A 20,581-nucleotide genomic window follows, 5' to 3' on the forward strand; every position below is an offset into this window, starting at 1 on the left:
TAACAGGAATATGAACTTCGTAAGATAATGAAGAACAAATCAGTAAATAAACTAGGTATTCTCCTTGTGTCACCAAGGAACTCACATACGATTCTGCGTACGTTCCTGTGACGAAAAACCAATTTTATTGCCGCAAAGGAAAGAATCTTTTCAGTGCTTATAGCAGTGCCTAATTTTCGAGATGGAATTTCGAAGTATTTTCTCTACAAGAAGATACTCAAGTAGCTCAATTGGTAGAGCATCGCACGCGATATGCGAAGGCTTTGGGTTCGGTTCCCACCTGCGGCAAGTTGTTTTTTCATCCACTTTAATTTCCATTACTTTATCGTTTCTTCATTTTCATGTATTAAGCACAAGTAATTTGCCCTACGTTGTCCTTGGTGTCAGTGTTTGTTCGCTTCTTAAGACAGGAACGAGTGTCACAGGTGAAAATTAAATTTATTCAAAGCAAACAACTCACCTTATTCAAAGTAAGGTGCCATCCTCCGCAAACATATTTGCGTGCCGAAATCGGACCGTGGAAATGAAATCGCCGGAATGCTTGCTTGGATTCACCCGCAATATCTGAATGCTACTTCACACTCAGCGAATCTAGGTCTGGTGTGCGCCAATTTGCATTGTAGAACTTGCGGCGTAACGGAGTTCGCCACATTATTTGAGCCACGCAAGCGCAACAAAGGCTGTTAGGTTTAAAAATTCTCTGAGGTGCGACTAGGCAGAATAGAAAGCCAAAGGTATACGTGGCGCTTTCTTTTTCTTGTCGGTGCTTGACAGCGTCGGTCGACATTTCTTGCCCACGCTTTCCCTCGACACAAGTCAGTGAAAAACTTCACACGAGGGACAAGACCGTAGATACACGCATATATTAAACTCCTTCCAAAATGTTCTGGTATAGTAGCGGTAAATTGTTCGGGGACGTAAAGTTCAGACCAAGAACTGCATCACCCGAAGGAAAGTCTCTTCGCCCAATGTGCGTGTGCCACGCCAGTACCTGCATGAAAAGGGCCGGAAAGCAGCATGGTTTCAGGAGGCGCCATCGAGCACATAAAATAATCAGTTGTGGCCAACGTGGCCCACTTTTTTTTTAGCAAGTCGCTGAACGGACATCGCGGAATTATTACAAATAAGTGGCAGGCGAGTGAGAAATGCAGTTCGCGTCCGTTACAAAACAGCCGCACAAAAAAAACATACTTTCGTATACACCAAACTACACTGATCTCACTTAATTTGGTCCGCCTAATTACTGAAAAATAAGGCTTAAATGTTTCGTTTTGTAGGAATATTCGATTCGCTTACCTGGACGGTATTGAAACGAAAACTTTAGGCGCGCTTCTTTCGCTCCCTCTGACAGCGTCTTTCACAGCTGGAAGATGAGTAGATGAACCAGTGCGCCTGTACTTATTATGTATAAATCTTTTGGCTTCCTTTGCAACCCTTGCGCTTTTGCTAAGTTAGACTTTGTGTGAGGGAACCAAACCACATTTGCATATTCCAAGATCGGTCTTATGAATGTATATGAGCAATTTAAGGGGAATAGGCGCTAGCTTTAGGCACCTTTTAAGAAAGAGTAATTGACGTGTTGCTGGTGCGGTAATGTTGTCAATGTGCGAGCTGCATTTGAGGGCAGCAGAAAAGCGTGATATTTATGTACATATTTATGCTCATTTAATTTAGCTAGCTCTCTGCCATTGATTGCGTAAATAAAGTGTGAGTGTTCTTTTTTTTCTTATCACAGTGAATACGGTGGATTCTTATTTTTTTTTTTTTTTTACGTTAAATGATATCTGCCACTGCTCACAACATTGAGATATTGTGTTAAGAGACGCACTCAGAAACAGACGGTGTGCATGATTGCTAATTTCTCGGTAAATAGCACAGTCATCGGCGAAATGCTTAATGCTAAAATCGATGTACGTTGCAATGTCATTAATAAAGATTAGGAATAACAACGGCCCACGGACTGATCCTTGTGGTGCTCCTGATGATATGAAATAGTCTTTGATGTCGCACGTTCGAAGAATGCAAATTCTTTCCCGTTCAACAAAAAATCTTTAATCTGGCCGGTGATGGGCCCCGTTACATAAAACAGCTTCTACTTTCACACTGAACTTGTTATGGCATACACTATCAAACGCTTTGATCTAGTACACTAGTACTAGATCTAGTTATCTAATACTAGATCTAGTAGAACCATATCTGTTTGGCTATGGTTATTCAGGCTGAGCGCAAGGCCATGTACAACTTCTGTCAATGGAGTAATATTTGATAAGCCATTTCGGAGTCCGTGCTCCTTAGAAGAAGGAAGTTTACTCATTCAAGGAAAACTGAAATGTGTTTAAATATAATATGTTCTAGGAGTTTACCCAATGTACTAGTGAGGGATACGCCGGCCTATAATTTATACCATACCTTTATCTCCGGACATACGTATTGGCATGATATTGTCTATTTTCCAGTCTGACGGCAACTTAGTTCATTGGAAAGATTTCCTGAAAATTAAGCCGACATATATTCGGCACCATTCTGCGCACCTTTTAAGAAAGTCGTTTGGAATGTCATCAAAGCCACTAGATTTCTTAGAATCAATGTTCCACCGCAGGTTCAAGATACGAGCATCTGGGATCTTTAGGTCATCGATGCTCATAGTAATGCATGAATCAACCGAGGGTATAGTCTCATTTTTTACTGTTAATACTGACTGGAAAAATCATTAAATCAAGCATCCTTTATTCGGTTTTATTCTGCAGCTAATTGTGGCTCTACTACGTTTCTACTGAAGCGCTTCTAGAACCAATGGGGATTATTTGTAAGGAATTTGGGAAGAGTTAAGTTAAAATTATAATCTTTGACTGCCTTGGTTCTACTCCTGAGGTCTGCTGTGGCGTACAGAAGTTTTTAAGTTGTCGACTGGCTTGGATTATTCTTTGCCGTTTTACGAAGCCGATAAAGTCGGCGCTTCGACTGAATAACCTCTCACGTGATCCATGGGTTTGAGCTTTACTGTTTCATTATTTTTTTTTCGGAATATACTTATCAGTATAAAGAAATGCAATCAATTTTAACGTAATCTAAAGAGTCTTTATATCATAGGATGCATCAGCCGCCAGCTATGAAAAGCTGTGAAACTCATGGTCTAAGTGCGTTTGCACATTGCTGTCATCTGCTCTGTGAAAGTTGATTATCAAAGAAACTTCGCTGCGCTTCGTCATTCTGCTGCTAAGTGGTAAAGTGCGTATCGATATATCGTGGTCTGAGATCCCTTGAATAATATCTGATTTTATAGCACTTCGCGGGAAGTGTTAGCCTAAAGCAATACGGTCCAGAATGGTTTTTTTTTTACTGTGCCTTGTATGCGTGTAGGTTCAATCACGATTTGTCTAAGGTTAAATGCTATCACATAGGAAACGTGCACGAGCTAATAATATGATCTTGTTGTTGTTATTCCTTATATACGAAAAGAAACAAATATTCAAGGGCTCCAATTAGCAAATTCTCAAATAGAATACGAATCGAATAAGCACTGCTATTCGACACGTGTTTGAAATTTTCAGTAATTACGCACCCACCCGCCTTAGAATTTCTTTTCTGAATTTTTAACTTACCAACTTCCGCTAAATCAAAATTCTGCATGCTACAGTTTTGATATTTCAATTTTTGTTTCTCTCAGCTGCAATAAATTTTATTCGAATCAGTCCAGTGGTTGTCTCTGAAAGGCATTCCTGAATTTTATCAGTATTTGAATAAGTAATTCCTCACAACGGTTTCCCCCAGAATGCACTTCTCGCAGAACCAGTGTAGCTTACGTATCGCCAGAGCTGACGTGGGTGCAGAAACCCCCTTCCAGTGTCACGTACACGCGCAGTGCGCGGACATGTTTCAAGGAAAGAAGAGCCCTTTACCATCGGACATAGCCGCTCATATTAGGATGTGCTGGCATGCGCACTATAGCTGCTTTCCAACGTGACTGTGCGCGCGGTTACAACATCAGCTTTTTTTTTTTCGAGCGAAAAACGAAAAAAAATTCAGCAACCTAAAAATATACCTCGGTGCAGTTGTTTGCCAGTGGCTCCAAGTCGTTGATTGTGACGCCAAGGCTCTCGAGGAACGCGGTCTCGAGATGGCCTCGCTTGTAGGGCATGGTTGGGTTGGCGCTGGACAGGACGAGCGACATGTTGACGGCGAAGCCGGCCATGTCCACGCGGAAGGCCCTCGCAGCCCCGTACGGGTCGTGAAAGCCTACCACCCGGCCGTCGGGCGACACCACGGGAGAGCTGAAGTTTTGCTGGTCTATCATTCCCACGGGAAACACGCCAACCCGCTGAACCTGGGTGATCTGCGCGTGAAAAGCGGCAAAGGCAGAATCAGCACAGCCGTGTTGCAGCGAAGCACTATGAGTGACAGAGATACAGTTATTATGACAGAAAATCTGGCAGGTCGGCATGAATCAAAGTTCCGACCTGCTATTCAGCATTGGAGAAGGAAAATTGGCGTAAAAAATACCAGAGAAAAAAAGAACCGTGGATGATGGGAGCGTATACGGCGGTGATTGAAGTTGAGCAGCGAAAACTCTCGAAGTCGCAAATGAACACCACTCTCTTGCAAAGCTTTGACGAGATCCTTAAGAATATGACGACGACAAGGGTGAGGTCAAAGCCCCAGGCAAACCTCTTCAGGCAAAAGTTGATTGTGTAACTTAGACAAATGTTGTGCCTGTAAGAGTCATTGCAGCGCATATCGCAGGCACATGCGCAAAGTTAGTTCTTTAGTGTCAGGAACATCACACTCCTCACAGTCGCAACTTGTTTGTACGGCCGATAAGGTGCAGACAGCGCCGAGTGAACGCCACATCTAGTCGTAGTTCTGTACAGCCAGCTTGCATTCTTCGAGCTGATCGAGCTCCTTACGGGGCAAAGCAGTATCCATTCAATTTGGCGTGAAAGAGGCTCATTGCACAGTGGCACCTGCCTAGTGGCACCTGGTGTCTCCCCTCTAGGCCGGCGCGCTCGATCATGTGACATCCTAATACAGTGCTGAAAAGCGGGCATGTCCTGTGCTACCAGGGCTTAGCGCAGAGACGAGAACTAGGAGTCGGATTCCTGATTAATAAGGATATAGCTGGTAACATACAGGAATTCTATAGCATTAACGAGAGGGTGCCAGGTCTTGTTGTGAAACTTAATAGGAGGTACAAATTGAAGGTCGTACAGGTCTACGCCCCTAAAACCAGTCATGATGACCAGGAATTCGAAAGCTTCTATGAAGACGTGGAATCGGTGAAGGGTAAAGTCAAAACAAAGTACACCATACTGATGGGCGACTTCAATGCCAGGGCAGGCAAGAAGCAGGCTGGAGACAAGGCAGTAGGGGAATATGCCATAGGCTCTAGGAATAGCAGGGGAGAGTTATTAGTAGAGTTTGCAGAACAGAATAATATGCGGATAATGAATACCTTCTTCAGCAAGCGGTATAGCCGAAAGTGGACGGGGAGGAGAGCGCGAATGGCGAGACTAGAAATGAAACAGACTTTATACTCTGCGCTAACCCTGGCATCACACAAGATGTGGACATGCTCGGCAAGGTGCGCTGCAGTGACCACGGGATGGTAACAACTGGAATTAGCCTAGACTCGAGGAGGGAACGAAAGAAACTGGTACATAAGACGCCGATCAATGAGTTAGCGGCAGGAGGGAAAATAGAGGAATTCCGGATCAAGCTACAGAACAGGTATTCGGCTTTAACTCAGGAAGAGGACCTTAGTATTGAAGATAGGAACGACAATCTTACGGTCATCATTAAGGAATGTGCAATAGAAGTCGGTGGTAACTCCATTAGACAGGATGCCAGTAAGCTATCGCAGGATACGAAAGATCTGATCAAGAAACGCCAATGTATGAAAGCCTCTAACCCTACAGCTAGAATAGAACTGGCAGAACTTTCAAAGTTAATAAACAAACGTAAAACAGCTGACATAAAGAAGTATAATATGGATAGAATTCAACATGCTGTCAGAAACGGAGGAAGCCTAAAAGCAGTGAAGAAGAAACTATGAATAGGCAAGAATCAGATGTATGCCTTAAGAGACAAAGCCGGCAATATCATCACTAATATGGATGAGATCGTTCAAGTGGCTGAGAAGTTCTATAGAGGTTTATACAGTACCAGTGGCACCCGCGACGATAATGGAAGAGAGAATAGTCTAGAGGAACTTGAAATTCCGCAAGTAACGCCGGAAGAAGTAGGGAAAGTCTTGGGAGCTATGCAAAGGGGGAAGGCAGCTGGGGAGGATCAGGTAACAGCAGATTTGTTGAAGGATGGTGGGAACATTGTTCTAGAAAGACTGGCCACCCTATGTACAAAGTGCCTCATGACCTCGAGCGTACCCGAATCTTGGAAGAACGCTAACATAATCATAATCCATAAAAAAGGGGACGCCAAAGTCTTGAAAAATTATAGACCGATCAGCTTACTGTCCGTTGCCTACAAAGTATTTACTAAGGTAATCGCAAATAGAATCAGTACAACTTAGACTTCTGTCAACCAAAGGACCAGGCAGGATTCCGTAAAGGCTACTCAACAATAGACCACATTCAATCAATCAATCAGTCTTTTATTTTCGTTCTGTCAATGACACAGAAAGAAGGACTGTGACAAAAAAATGTTTTTCAGAACAGCTTGACTAGGCCACAGCCCCATTCCCCAGCCCCATATTCACACTATTGATCAGGTGATAGAGAAATGTGCGGAATATAACCAATCTTTATATACAGCTTTCATTGATTACGAAAAACGTTTGATTCAGTCGAAACCCCAGCAGTCATGGAAGCATTACGGAATCAGGGTGTGGACGAACTATATGTAAAATACTGAAAGATATCTATAGCTGCTCCACAGCCACCGTAGTCCTCCATAAAGAAAGCAACAAAATCCCAATAAAGAAAGGCGTCAGACAGGGAGATACGATCTCTCCAATGCTATTTACAGCGTGTTTACAGGAGATATTCAGAGACCTGAAGTGGGAGGTATTGGGGATAAAAGTTGAAGATATTGCCTTGCTTAGCAACTCAGAGGACCGATTTCAACGCATGCTCACTGATCTGGAGAGGCAAAGCAGAAGGGTCGGTCTAAAAATTAATCTGCAGAAAAAGTAATGTTTAACAGTCTCGAAAGAGAACAGCAGTTTACGGTAGGTAGCGAGGCACTAGAAGTAGTAAGGGAATACAACTACTTAGGGCAGGTAGTGACCACGGATCCGGATCATGAGACTCAAATAATCAGAAGAATAAAAATGGGCTGGGGGGCGTTTGGCAGGCATTCTCAAATCATGATCAGCAGGTTGCCACTATCCCTCAATAGAAAAGTGTATAACAGCTGTGTCTTACCAGTACTCACGTAGAGCAGATTGGGTGAGGAAACAAACGCGGGTTAATGACATCTTAGTTGAAATCAAGAAAAATAAATGGGCATGGGCAGGACATGTAATCAGGAGAGAAGATAACCGATGGTCATTAAGGGTTACGGACTGGATTCCAGGGGAAGGGAAACGTAGCAGGGGGCGGCAGAAATTTAGGTGGGTGGATGAGATGGCCACAATTAGTACATGACTGGGGTAGTTGGAGAAGTATGGGAGAGGTCTTTGCCCTGCAGTGGGCGTAACCAGGCTGATGATGATGATGACGACGACGACGACGATGATGATGATGATGATGATGATGACGATGATGATGACGATGATGATGATGATGGTGGTGGTGGTGGTGGCGGTGGTGGTGGTGGTGGTGTGATGATGATGATGATGAGATACATCACGGCAACGGTGGCGGAAAAAAATTGCGCTTGAATCGACCCTGTGAAGGTGGTTAGCCAGCGAAGCTGTTGCATCACCTGATTTCATGGACCAATGTGACATAGCCTAGGATTGAGCAATGGACTACATGAAGTGATTGACATCAAGACAATAAAATGCACTGTACCCAACTAAAAGGTAAGGTGTAAAAGACCGCCTGACTGTGCGTGACTTGCTTTGGCCAACAACCGCTGCGTACTGCCTAGCCTGATCGTGACGTCGGTAGGCATACTGACGTGAATGTTCCCGTCACCAGTCATCACGTTCACGCTTCTTTTCGGGAGTCCTAACTATGCGTGGCCTTCCCATAGCGCTATCGTAATACCAAATGAAATCATTTGCTAGGCCAGTTCTGCTTTTACATATGAAGGTGTAGTGACGTCACTCCTTGCTTCGTATGCTACAGTTGCCGCTTTCGCTTCCCGGCAACTGCAGCCCATGTAACCATCATATTTATCGGAAAACGCATGCGGGTGAACGCTACGTGCTTCGCATTGTTCGCACGCGCCTTATCATCTCTCATGTGGTTTGGCGATTATCTTGTGCTTTTTTTTTATTGAAATAAATACTGGGGTGTGTCTTGCATGCGTAATTGCAATGGAGATGGGCACATTTTCACTTCATTTCGGGGAATCGTCGATTGTTCTGTCGACGTAGACGAAGAAATCCCGAGATCCGAGTCATATACAGCTTCGCTGTAGAAATTTGCCCGCTTGGAGTGTCGATGCATAGCTATCGCTATAAATGGAAGCGCCCCTGCAATAGCACTTAGTTGTGGCGTGCAGTGTACTAATTCTAACACGTGCTACAGTAAAGCGTCTAAAGTGCCACCACAGCGAGCAGCGTCTTTACCTGGGCGAAGACGCGGCGGTCGTACGAGTTGTCGTCATCGGCGAAGTACAGGACAGAGGGCAGCACGGCGTTGGCTCGCAGCCACGCTATCGCCTTCAAGCGAGGGGCGACGCCCCTGCCATATTTCGATGCACGAAATTCCGGGGGAGTCCGACTGGCCAGCTGAACGCCGGCAAGCCCTGACCGGCGCATTATTTTTTGAACCTGCAGATATGCAATTATTTGTTCATAGTCTTCACCCTGATTAACCGTTTATGTGTCGAAAGAAATTCAATAATTTCTTTCGTGCTTTAGGGCTTCCAGGTTTACTTCGCAATGTACTAGTTACAGCGTACAACGTGACACACGGAACTGCGGGCCAATTATTCGGATTTTGATAAAATCTTGAGCAGAATAAATTGATCATGAATTTTCTGAGAATTCTTACGTTAAGTTTCTGAGCCCCTCGAGAAGGTGTTATTGAAAAGAATAAATGGCGTTTCCCCTTAAAAGTACAGGAAGTAAAAAAAATGAAATTTCCAAAAGAGATGTTGCCGGTTTTCAACTGCTCCACGACAGACTACGCCAGAAGAGTTCATGTTGGCTTGATGTCACTACTATTAGCCATAACGATGCCCATCCTATGCCGAATAGTTATGGCTTCGAAAATATCTGATCAGGTATACGCGCCTATTGCGCAGAAGAGCGTTTTGTTTTCAATCCTTACACAAATCGGACTACTAGCCGTGCCTCTGTAAGAGGTCAGTTTGAGATTGACTAAGTGTTCTTGCATGAATGAAGGACTCCACATGACGAAAAGTATTTTTTATAATACACTGTGCATATGTTGTTCAAACGCTAACAAATCAAAGCAATCCAGTGCAGGGAAAAATATAACGTCGCACTAAATATTATTGGGACAGGTTAATCAAAACAAGACTGCCTCATAAACATATGCCGAAGTGTGAAGCATTATTAAAGCGGTGCAGATGTCGGAGGGGAATGTCAGATAGCCCAGCAAAGCCTTCTGCGCTCTTACTGCTGCGGTCATTTAAAAACTATCAAGCCTTGTCGACCAATGCGCAGATTGAATCTGGTTTTATTTGGGAAGGGCCAGAAGCCCTCCAAGCCAGTCTTAAGGTTACTCTAAAATTTTGACGATATTCTACAAACGTGCCAAGTCGTTGGGGCAGGTCCTTCTGATGATTTAGTGACGCCTTTAAACGCCCCCCGTAACGCGTGTAATTTCTTGTAGGGCTTTAAAATGGCGCATTCCTATTGATCGCATAGGCCCAGCCCCACACTGAGCTTTCAGCCACTTCATTACAATTTACGTGGTAGTTAGGACCTCAGTTGGGAGAGCTATGCGATAGGCCACGCAGGTGACGTCATGCGTAATTTTTCCAGCGTTATGGTGTAGAAATGTTTTTTCGTAATAGTTGGAATGTTGGTTCATTTGTTTCTGTAAACATTGTTATGACTTGATTCGACCAGTACAAACGACAGCGCTGCGTCGACACCAACTACTACGGACGGCGGTGCAATGTGAACTGATAACACGAGCAAACTACTGCAGGTGGTGGTGCCAGGTGCTCTGATGACTTCCCCATCATTATCGCTACAAGAACGCACGGTAGCCGAGGCTGAAGAAGTGGCCGTTGCTCTAGCGACAGCGGAGGGCTACCAGATCGGACCGCCGCTAACAATACTCTCGGACTCGCAAACAGCCTGCCGCAACTACTAGCGTGACAGAATCAGTCACCGATCACTCCGCATAATCCGCTCAGTAGACTGTTAAACACAACAACAAACAGGCGCAGAACCACATGAAGCGATCACACACAAGATCGTATGGGTACCGGGACACGCGGGGGTGGCAGGGAACCAAGAGGCGGACGGGATAGGCACAGAACCACATGAAGCGATCGCACACAAGATCGTATGGGTACCGGGACCCACGGGGTTGGCAGGGAACCAAGAGGCGGACAGGATAGCTCGAGAGTGCACTAATTACCGAGCGTTCAACGTCGGCAGCCTCAAGGAACCCACGCCTGCACCCCCGAGAGTACTCCGCCATTTTCTACAATTACAAAGGCAGCAGGAAGCGGTGCCCCCGCCGCACAAATCTTTTAGCAGGGAAGAAGCTGTTGCATGGAGACAACTACAAACGGGGTCGTACCCTAAACTTAACGTGTGAAGCCAAATGCATCCCACATTCATCCTCATCATCATCAGCCTGGTTACGCCCACTGCCGGGCAAAGATCTCTCCCATACTTCTCCAACTACCCCGTTAATGTACTCATTGTGGCCATGTTGTCCCTGCGAACTTCTTAATCTCATCCGCCCAGCTAACTTTATGCCGCCCCCTGCTACGCTTCCCTTCCCTTGGAATCCAGTCCGTAACCCTTAATGACCATCGGTTATCTTCCCTCCTGATTACATGTCCTGCCCATGCCCATTTCTTTTTCTAGATTTCAACCAAGATGTCACTAACTCGCGTTTGTTCCCTCACCCAACCTACTCTTTTCTTATCCCATAACGTTACACCAATCATTCTTTTTTCCATAGCTCGTTGCGTCGTCCTCAATTTAAGTAGAACCCTTTTCGTAAGCCTCCAAGTTTCTGCACCGTACGTGAGTACTGGTAAGACACATCTGTTATATACCCCAGATTATATAAGGACAAATCTTCATGGTGCAATGAGAAACACACATTATACCACATAACATGGGCATGTCAACCAGCTGGCTTAGTCCCAATCATATCACACCCAAGCGCGGAGCTATGGGAGGAACTGCTGTCCAGCGACTACAGTGCAGACCAGCTAGGTCTAGTGCGGCGTGCACGACGGATAGCAGAGGCCAGCGGAGCCCTCGACTGAGGGCAGCCGACCATTGCGATAGAGGACGGACGAAGCTGCGGGTGAAGACCTCCGGTGAAGACACAAGGAGGAAGACTTGCCTGAAGAATCCGCCTCAGCCGCAGTAAAACACAATTACTAGAGCTCAGCAAAGTTTTCGCTCACTCACTCCCATCATTATCAGCCGTTATCGTCGCTTAGCGCCTTATCCATCCGCGTCGAATCATTATCAGCCGTACTCCGGCGGTGGCCGCGTATGGCGCGGCCGCGCGGGCGCTCTCTTGAAAGCGACCTGCGATGTGGACAGAGCGCGCCGAGTGCCGATAGCTTTTTGTGCACTCTGTTCTCGCCACTTAGTTTGCGTCCAAGCGAGATGCATGGACCCTACCTTAAAAGCGATCGGCGATAACGACACAGCGTCCAGAGGGCTGATAGCTTCGTGTACGCTGTATTCTCACCACTTGGCGAGAGGCAGCACGAAAGTCAATGCGCATTTCATCACCGCTGCTGTGGCGAAACATTTGCTGCTGCCTCCACAATGGCAGAGCTTGTTTCCATTCATCTAGCGGTCGAATTCCTCCTGGACTATTTGTAAAAGACCTCCGCAACTATCTTATCAGAAGCTAGAGTGGCCTTCCAGATAACCCAGCTCTCGGTGCATCACCAGCTATCCATCATCCGGGCACTGGTGAAGCTGCAGACTCTGCTCTTTGCAGAGGTGAAGCTGCACACTCTTACTGGCAGAATATCCGCCTCAAGTGAACCCAATCTCACGTCAGTATTTCCACCAGTAAGAAAGCAGCTATCTTACCCAAAGCTCCTCACAGATCCCAAGTCCACACACACATCCTCAGTCACCGCACCTTTTGACGAAGCTAAATGAACCATCCATCATCACATATCATAAACCATCACCTTGGCCCGATAATGCCAGCAGGTTACCCGCTATAGCCCGTGCCTTCGGAAGGACTCTGTAGCACAGAAATATATTGCCCGGTTAACTGATGCATCAGCTTTGTGTACACGGCCCATTAAGGCTTCCGCTTCGGTCGGGTAGACTCCCCAGCCTGTCTGGACTGCAAGAAGAGACTCCTGAACACATTCTCCACCAATGTCATCCACATACCACCGAGACACTCCAACTCCTGGGTGTCTATCTTCGCCTTGGGCTCCCATCCAACACTTCGCGACGTCTTTGCTTCCCGGAAGGTCCACAAGCACTGCACAAATCCGCGGTCCACGCTCTTCTACAATTTTCCTCAAACTTAGGGCTCTTTTCTCACGTCTAGTTTCTTAGTTTCTTGCTTTCGCCGCTTCTCCTCTTCCATAGTGCCACATAGAAGAGGTTGACGTGTCTGCAGTTTGGGAGACATTTACCGTGCTTTCTTTTTCTCTTTCTTTACCACCCAATACTACCCCTACTGCGTGGCCTGATGGGCAGCAGGGCAGTCATGCGGGCGTTTCATACACTCTTAAGCAAAATTACACCCTTTGGTCGTATCTCGCCGCACAACAATAATTGTCATCAGCCTTGTCCGCATTTCCCTTCTTTAACGCTGCGAGCCCGGCACTTCCAAGTCACGAACGACATGCGCGTTATGAGCATGACAGAGCATTGTCGACAGGAAAGTAGCGGGCGCAGCGTTTTCAAGAAAAGAAACGTATGCAAGGCAGATGACGATTCTCGTTGTGCGGCAAACATACACCCTTTGCAAAGGGTGTACTTTTGCTTAAGAGTGCACGGTACGACTGCTAAAGCCAACCGGTTGACAACGCTCGTCTTTTGAGGCTGTCCCAGCAGCCTTATCGCCGGATTGATCAGTGCACTGACCAAGCTTGTACATGATTAATTCACACCACCATCCAGGTAGGACCCTCCCCTTCAATGAACACCAGCAACGTCTCCGCACGGTAGAATATTAGCACGCATGACTACGGCCGTGACGTTGCGAAGAAGCTGTTCTACCGAGAAACCGGCGTATTGGCGAAATAGCGCTTGAAATTACGCCGCAGGGGCCCTTGCCTGCCGCTACCCTAGCGCTCACACCCTTCTTGCACGGCTTCTCGGCTCTCGGAAGTCGCAGGATGCACATAGCCGATCCGGTCCGAAAGTCAATCCGAAAGCGACAAAATCGGAGAGCAGTGGCAGACACGATCGCCGCCCATGTATACGGCAATGAAAACCACCTAAGCGTTTGGCAGAATAGGCTGAGTGACCAAATACTCGTTATCCGCGAATACGTCTTCATTCGACTTCACAGACGAGGTCGCTAAATCTGATTTGGTGGAGATTTTCACCTTTCGTGTATGTGTGCTTGGTCGTCCAGAAACATGAAGTGAACTTAAAACACATGACAGCTCTGCTAGCGGCTATCGCCTGCTTATTCAACTCCATATTACTATATACGTAGAAATGCCAGAAGCGTTTTCGAAACCTACAGTTTGTCACATGCATCAGAAACTTGTGCGGGTCTGGACGGATGGATTCACGACTGGATTGATTTTCTACCGCACCCTTTAAAACGTGATTGATGCCCCCAAGTACGTTGCATTACATTTTTGATGCGTGATTCCCGCACACGAATAGTCGAAAAGGAATGCTTTCTATACCCAATATTAAATGTTATTTTAATTCTTTGTCTCCCCTATACCTTCACTTTATCAGTCCGCCATCTGTATTTTACTGAAGTCTCCATCGGATTCATTCACCTTCCTCCTGATGTCTAATATTAAAGTTGAACGCTTCGGACAGGATAACTACGTCCTCGTTTACCTGTAGACGGATACCGTGGCATGCTTACAAATTACCCTCAATGGTCTCCGTTCTATTTTCAAGCACTATGCTCAATTGTCTTCACCAGCGAATTTTCTCGCTGTAACCACGCCTTTCAAACATCTAAACTGCACTTCTAGCAACAAGGCATCGTTCTTTGAATTCATTCATTTGATAATGCTATTTTTTGCCGTAGAGAATAGCTCCATAGTTTGTTTCCTATATCACTTTTACCCAGTGTACCCTTTCCACTGCGCCAGCGGTCTGCTACTGCACAAGCGGGGGAGAGGAACATCCGCACTCAGCAAACTTTCGCGCATCTGAAGAAGAATTATGGGGTTTTACGTGCCAAAACCACTTTCTGATTATGAGGCACGCCGTAGTGGAGGACTCCGGAAATTTGGACCACCTGGGGTTCTTTAACGTGCACCTAAATCTAAGTACACGGGTGTTTTCGCATTTCACCCACATCGAAATGCGGCCGCCGTGGCCGGGATTCGATCTCGCGACCTCGTGCTCAGCGGCCTAACACCATAGCCACTGAGCAACCACGGCGGGTTTTCGCGCATCTGAATCCAACTCTTGCAAAGATGCTCACCAACGTGGACGGGCGTTCGGCATCCTCGACGACGACCCAGAAGATGCGAGCCTCTGCCAGCATGAGCGCCTGTGAAAGCCTGACCAGGTCGGGGGCCTGGGTGGCCCGCCGATATGTCGGTGTCACCACGTACACCGTGGGTCCCCCGACGCAGGAGCGCGCACCGACGGCTTTGAAGACTCCCGTCTCGGAAGGCAGCGACGATGGCAAGGTTACCGTAGCCACTGCAAAGGACAGCACCGTTGAAGTCGCGACAGAAAGAATAAGATGTCCTGCAATGAAATTCAGCACGATTTTATTGTCGCCTGCATATTTATTGTCGCCTGCATATTATTGTCGCCGGCACCAATAAAAAGGAATGCTGATAAAAACAGGCACTATTTTTGTCAGCATTTCTTTTTTCTAACGCGGAAGTGTTTTATGTCGGGGTTCACGATCAACCTCCTGTAACGGATGTGACCAGAGTTGCCAACCTCCGAAGCAAATTTTCTCCTAACTCGGATAGAAAAAACGCCTATATTTCTCTAGATGTCCGCAGAATGCGGCTATTTAGTATGTTGTCCTTAAGATGAACGGCGTTTGCGCTATGCAAATACACTGCAAATTTTGCTCTTAAGACTTATTTATGTATTCGTTTGAAAGGATTTATTGAAGCCATTGCGCTTAAGTTGAAATGATGTCGCCGAGCAAGTTGCAATGCATGCAACAGCATTGATTCGCACACAGCCTGAACAAAGTCAAACGTTGGAGCAAAATTTTAGTAAAATACACATTCATGCGAGGGATATAGCCGCGCCCCTTCATCGAGCAGTTGAAACACATACGTACATAAAAGAAAAGAAAACGCAACGAATGCTAAAATTAATAAACGCCACATTGCCCGACTGGAGGCACACGACCCCTCCCACCCCTGTGTCGCGTAACAGGTTGCAAAAAAATTTTTTTCGAGGGTCGATACATCGTTCATCCCAAAATGGTACATCTCTTTTCGCGAGAGGTTGATGTGCCGTTGTTGCACAGGAAAATCGTAGCAGTGCGTTCCTAACTAATGCTGCTTGGCGTGAAGCGTTGCCTGCAGGGTCCCAGCTTCCAGTCAGTTCCAGGTCTTTTGTATCGACGAGGTTAATTTGAGAGAAAGCTCTCGCCACGGCAGCGCTGGAATGAGGAAGGCACAGTAGTTTGCTCGCGAAGTCACTTAATGCCGGAAACGTAGGGGCACCGTAACCTTGTGTGATGTGTCGCATGCACTTCTGAAAATGTACCACACTCACTTCTGCAGGCAAAGCTATATAGATACGTGTTACGAAGATGCCTCCATCCGTTGTCGAGCTTGGTAATGTTCTCTGCCGTAACCAATAAAGGAAGCGAAGAAGCAAGAGCAGCGACCAAATGAAGCAACACGTCTCTCTACTACAGAGCGGGGATCGATTGCCTCCCACGGCTTCATCTGTGAATTGTCTATAGGAATTAAATCTTCCCATAACCTTCAATATAAAATTCCCGACATTTCAGGCTGAAGTTGTGGGGCCTGATTCAAGTGGTTTAGATAACTCTAACATTACCATGCCACGTAGGCAGACCTCCTCGAGTGGGACGAAGTTGCTTGGGTCTTTGTAGCGAAATCCATCGAGTGGCGTGTCCCACAGGTATCGCAGGTTCCAGATAAATATTTCATTAAAGGTATGCAGAAAGTGACAGGACAGCCAGGTACGAACAGCAATATGTATATCATTGAGAGTAATCTGTTAACTGCCGTGGAGCATCCACGCCTTGTCGTTGACATTACAATATATGCGTTCAGTGAGCTGCTGTACGATTGTCAGTTATACTTAGCATGCCAATGCGCAGCTAATTTGCGGGGACGTAAATGAAAACATGCCGTCACCTCTGTAGTTCCATCGCGACAATTGTTTTTTTCCTACATGTGTAAGCGGAAAATTTTCCTTGATTTTGACAAATTTCCCTCTTTCCTTAAAGACGAGGCAAATTTCCTAGATCTATAGGGGAATTAACCCGGGGTTGGCAGCACTGGATGTGACGGGGGTGGTGAACGCGGAAAACATGAATCCTTGACAGGAATGGCGCCACCGCCTTGGCGCGGTGAAGCAAAGTACTGCATCATGAAACTATCGAGCGCCGACAGGGAGTGCTTCGGCAGTTTCAGCGCAGTGGAGGCTCCAAGGCAGTGTAGCCTGGTGTAGGCGATGTAGGCCTTCCGCAGAGTGACGACGCAGTTTTCGCACATGGTTTGTCTTTCGAGTCGGATTAGCCTATGAAGCCTCGTCGCCTACGGAGTGGACCTTCAGCATGCCTCAGCAGTGGTTCCACTCCGCCTACTGCTTCAGTTGCGGTGAAACCAACTAGGAAAACTGTTGCGCTAAACGGCGCACAAAGGCAACGGCGTCGACGGGCGAATCTCGCTTAGGTCCGGTGAGAGACACGCCAGCGTGACGCAGCTTCGCGTGTTCGCGGCGCACGCTCCGAACTCTGGCACTCGCATTCCTGAAGCTGAGGGCGTCGCAACTCAGCTGGCTGCCCAAGACAATACTACGGAGCCGAACCAAAATGCTCGTTCCTTCGCCGAATCAACTTGGCAGCACGACGCCGCGCGCGCGCCAAGCACACCTGCAACATGGTCGCGGACCCGCGAATCGTGCGCCTTTCACTGCAGCGTACCGTGAGTTCCCGAAGTGATTTGCTCACAACCCGTTCGGTTTCTCTTGCATTCGGTTTGTGAACGCCCGTAGTTTGCGGCGTACTTGCGCAGCGCGTGCAATGCAGTACCTCCTTCTCGGTTTTGCGAGTTGTTCGACCACTTCCGCTTGTGTGTCAATTGTGGAGGATTCCTGTGCAGCGGTAGGGTGCCGTTGATGGCTACGTGCAAATTAATTCTAGGCGCACAATAAACATGCAACGGCTTCTGTAAAAACACGTTTCACTTTCGTGTTCTATACTGATTCCTGTGAAAGAGGTGTCAACCATACATTTTTTCGTGTTTGCATGTGGTCAACTTAAGCTCAGAGCATTGCTTTGATAGCCCGGCTATTGGTGAAGTATCGCTAGTAGTGAAGGCCTACGACGGTATACAAACGCATGGTTTGGAGATACGTTTCATGGAAAATAACAGAAACAAAAACAATATTGTTACAAGCCACTCCCACATGTAGAAGACGCGCGCATTTCAGCGAGTTGGGCTCGTTTTCAGAAAACAGTCATTAAGCTATAGCTGTTTGCAATGTCAGCCAACCGGAGTGTTGTACATATTGGTGAAAGTGGCCGGCTAGCGGCAAACAACACTCGCGAATGAGAAGTTTTCTGAATTCGGCCCCTGCGGCCCAACGTAAACAATGGGCAAGTCATTAGCTGTGCCACCGAGTATACCTGACAAATAGTACTGGTATCAGACACTTTGATTTCTCTCTGTGCTGAGAGGCTCTTGGACAACGTGGGTACTTTTGTTACACAGAGCGCTCACGAAGTGGGGCGTGGCGTGGACGCTTAAATGTTTGTGTCGACAAAAATGACACGTAGTATTCTAAACAAGAGATAAGTTCATATGAAGGTGGAGCCTTGAAGTTATCAACTGTACAGTCAAACAAGAATTCACGCTAGAGCCGGCGTTTAGGCACGGAGAAGACATGTCTTCGTCAGGCACAAAAAAAGAAAGAAAAAAAGAAAGAAAGAAAATCTCATGCCCCTAAGTTCCTAATCACTTCAAACCTCCATCTTCTGTCTCACTTTTCCAACTTCCAATACCAGCTTCCAACCTCCAACTTCTGTCTTGTTTGAATTTCTACCCATGCGCGTAGTAATGCAATCTTCTGCTACAGATCTTGATTGTTGCCGACGGGTGGTTACATCACCATAGCGAGAATCGAGGGACACAATCACTTTTATGACGTAATCTGATTCCACTGAAAGCGAGAAATTTAATTTATAGGCCCACCATAGGCAAGATGGACGCAGGCGTTTTTTCTTTTTTTTTTCTGGTAAGAGAAAGGAGCGGCAGGAATTTCTATCTTGATGCGCGACGATTTATGAAACCCAGGTTAGGTACTCCGTCAGCTGCGTTTGTTGCAGCTTGCTAGTGTTGTCAGAGTCCTTTAAGAAAACGTGCACAGTCAACTATGGGGGGAGAGCGATGGACAGCATTTTTCTGACCGAATTGCACGGAAGAAAAGGGTACAACTTACCGTTTAACACCAGTAGCAGCATGATGCCAGTTGCGGCGCACAAGGCGACCCTTCGCCAAACTCTACGCCGCAGGCGAGAGCACACGTGGCCTGCGAATTGCACAGTGGGTTGCGCAGGGTGGCGAGGTGGAGAGAGGTTTACTCTCGTTAGGGTGCGCTAAAATAGTTTCGCGGGCGTCGAGAAAGCGAACGCAACGCGAATAACACTGCATGCGCTGAACGTGAAACGTTGTCCGCACCCTCTACGTAGGTTTTATACCTATATAAGTGAGACTGTGGCAATGACCTGTTATCTTCCAGAAGTGACCGTTACCGTGCCTACGTTGAAGTGGCGCTTTCGTTCGCCAGTTTTCATTAGGGACCCAAGAAAAGCCACTGAGGCAACTCACTTGTCAGTTGTTGCCTGCTTTACTCACCGAAACGCACTCTCATCGTAAAGTCAATCGCGGTCACTTAGAAAAACACTGACAAAGTCACTTAAACAGAAGATTGGTTGGTTCGTTTTCCTGTACGAGTTTGTGCACTTCTTCAGCTTCTTCTTACCCATTGAATGTATAGCTCATTCCCGCTGTAGTGGCTTGGCCAAGAATAGCATATCATTTCAAAGCGTAATTCGAAATAATCTTTTAGGACTAATAAAGAGTGATGTGAAAAAGCTAGATTACATGTAAGCGCCAAAAATTAGACTATCAATAAATATTGGTATTTTCTACTTTTATAGCAGCCCAAACGTTAGCATTGTGACTGCCGGAGTACACGTTCTCCGTAGCATACAATTATCGCAAGTTGGGGGAGGGTGCCGACTGCTTCTGCCCCGCCACCCCGTGGACCCACTGTGGCTGAATCGGCTAGGCTCCGCAAGAAAGGAGAGTAATCTGTCGAGTCTACAGAGAGTCTGTGGGAGGGAAGCTCCGAAATTTATTTTTCATTGTTATTTTGCGACATTGAAACGGTGACGACATACAGAAGAATGTTGAATTGCCTCGTGTTCTTTGCAAAACGTTGAATTTCCATCCGTATTGCGAAACAAATAATCTGTGGCTCCAATGTTACCTGCGGTATACATAATGCGCCATTTCACGCTCTCATTGATCCGAATCGATGTAGTGCCTAATTAATGCCACATACCCACTCTGGGAGATTCACCAAAAACCGAGTTGTTGAATACACCAACTCAGAAATAGACACTGTAAGAAATAAGAAACGTAGGAAATCAGAAATCGAAATATTAGAATAGGTAAGTCACAATCTAAAGAAATAGATTGGAAACAATTATTTTATGAAAATTGGTAATTCACTAACATAAGATAAAACAAATAAAACTCAATATGCTGGCAATCAAGGAACATTTTACTTTATGCAGAGTTGAAATCTCGTCCGTAGAAGAAAATTCTAGATGACAGCCCAAAATTTTCCGCCGCTGCGCCCAAATAGATGGAACGCTTGACTTTCACACGTCCCCTGATATTGTATTTCCCGCAT

The 20,581-nt window shown here is 46.3% G+C and overlaps 2 protein-coding genes across 3 annotated transcripts in view; one reads left to right on the forward strand and one right to left on the reverse strand.

Annotated features, from left to right (window-relative positions):
* The window catches only part of LOC139059903 (endothelin-converting enzyme-like 1), a 40,314-nt gene that overhangs the window by 639 nt on the left and 19,094 nt on the right, over window positions 1-20,581 (forward strand). The gene's annotated exons all lie outside the window — the stretch shown is intronic.
* Window positions 839-19,630, reverse strand: LOC139060496 (galactosylgalactosylxylosylprotein 3-beta-glucuronosyltransferase S-like). 2 transcript variants are annotated; one of them, XM_070539653.1, is made up of 6 exons: window positions 19,516-19,630; window positions 19,100-19,189; window positions 14,907-15,130; window positions 8,696-8,899; window positions 4,043-4,333; window positions 839-991 (listed from the first exon to the last, which is right to left on the reverse strand). In XM_070539653.1, the coding sequence occupies exons 1-6, from the start codon at window positions 19,529-19,531 to the stop codon at window positions 866-868; spliced, it is 951 nt and encodes a 316-aa protein (XP_070395754.1). In that variant the 5' UTR covers window positions 19,532-19,630; the 3' UTR covers window positions 839-865. The 2 variants fall into 2 exon arrangements, with proteins under 2 accessions (XP_070395754.1, XP_070395755.1); XM_070539654.1 differs by lacking the exon at window positions 8,696-8,899.

The sequence above is a fragment of the Dermacentor albipictus genome, chromosome 5 (genome assembly GCF_038994185.2).
Source record: "Dermacentor albipictus isolate Rhodes 1998 colony chromosome 5, USDA_Dalb.pri_finalv2, whole genome shotgun sequence".
Lineage (NCBI taxonomy): Eukaryota > Metazoa > Arthropoda > Arachnida > Ixodida > Ixodidae > Dermacentor > Dermacentor albipictus.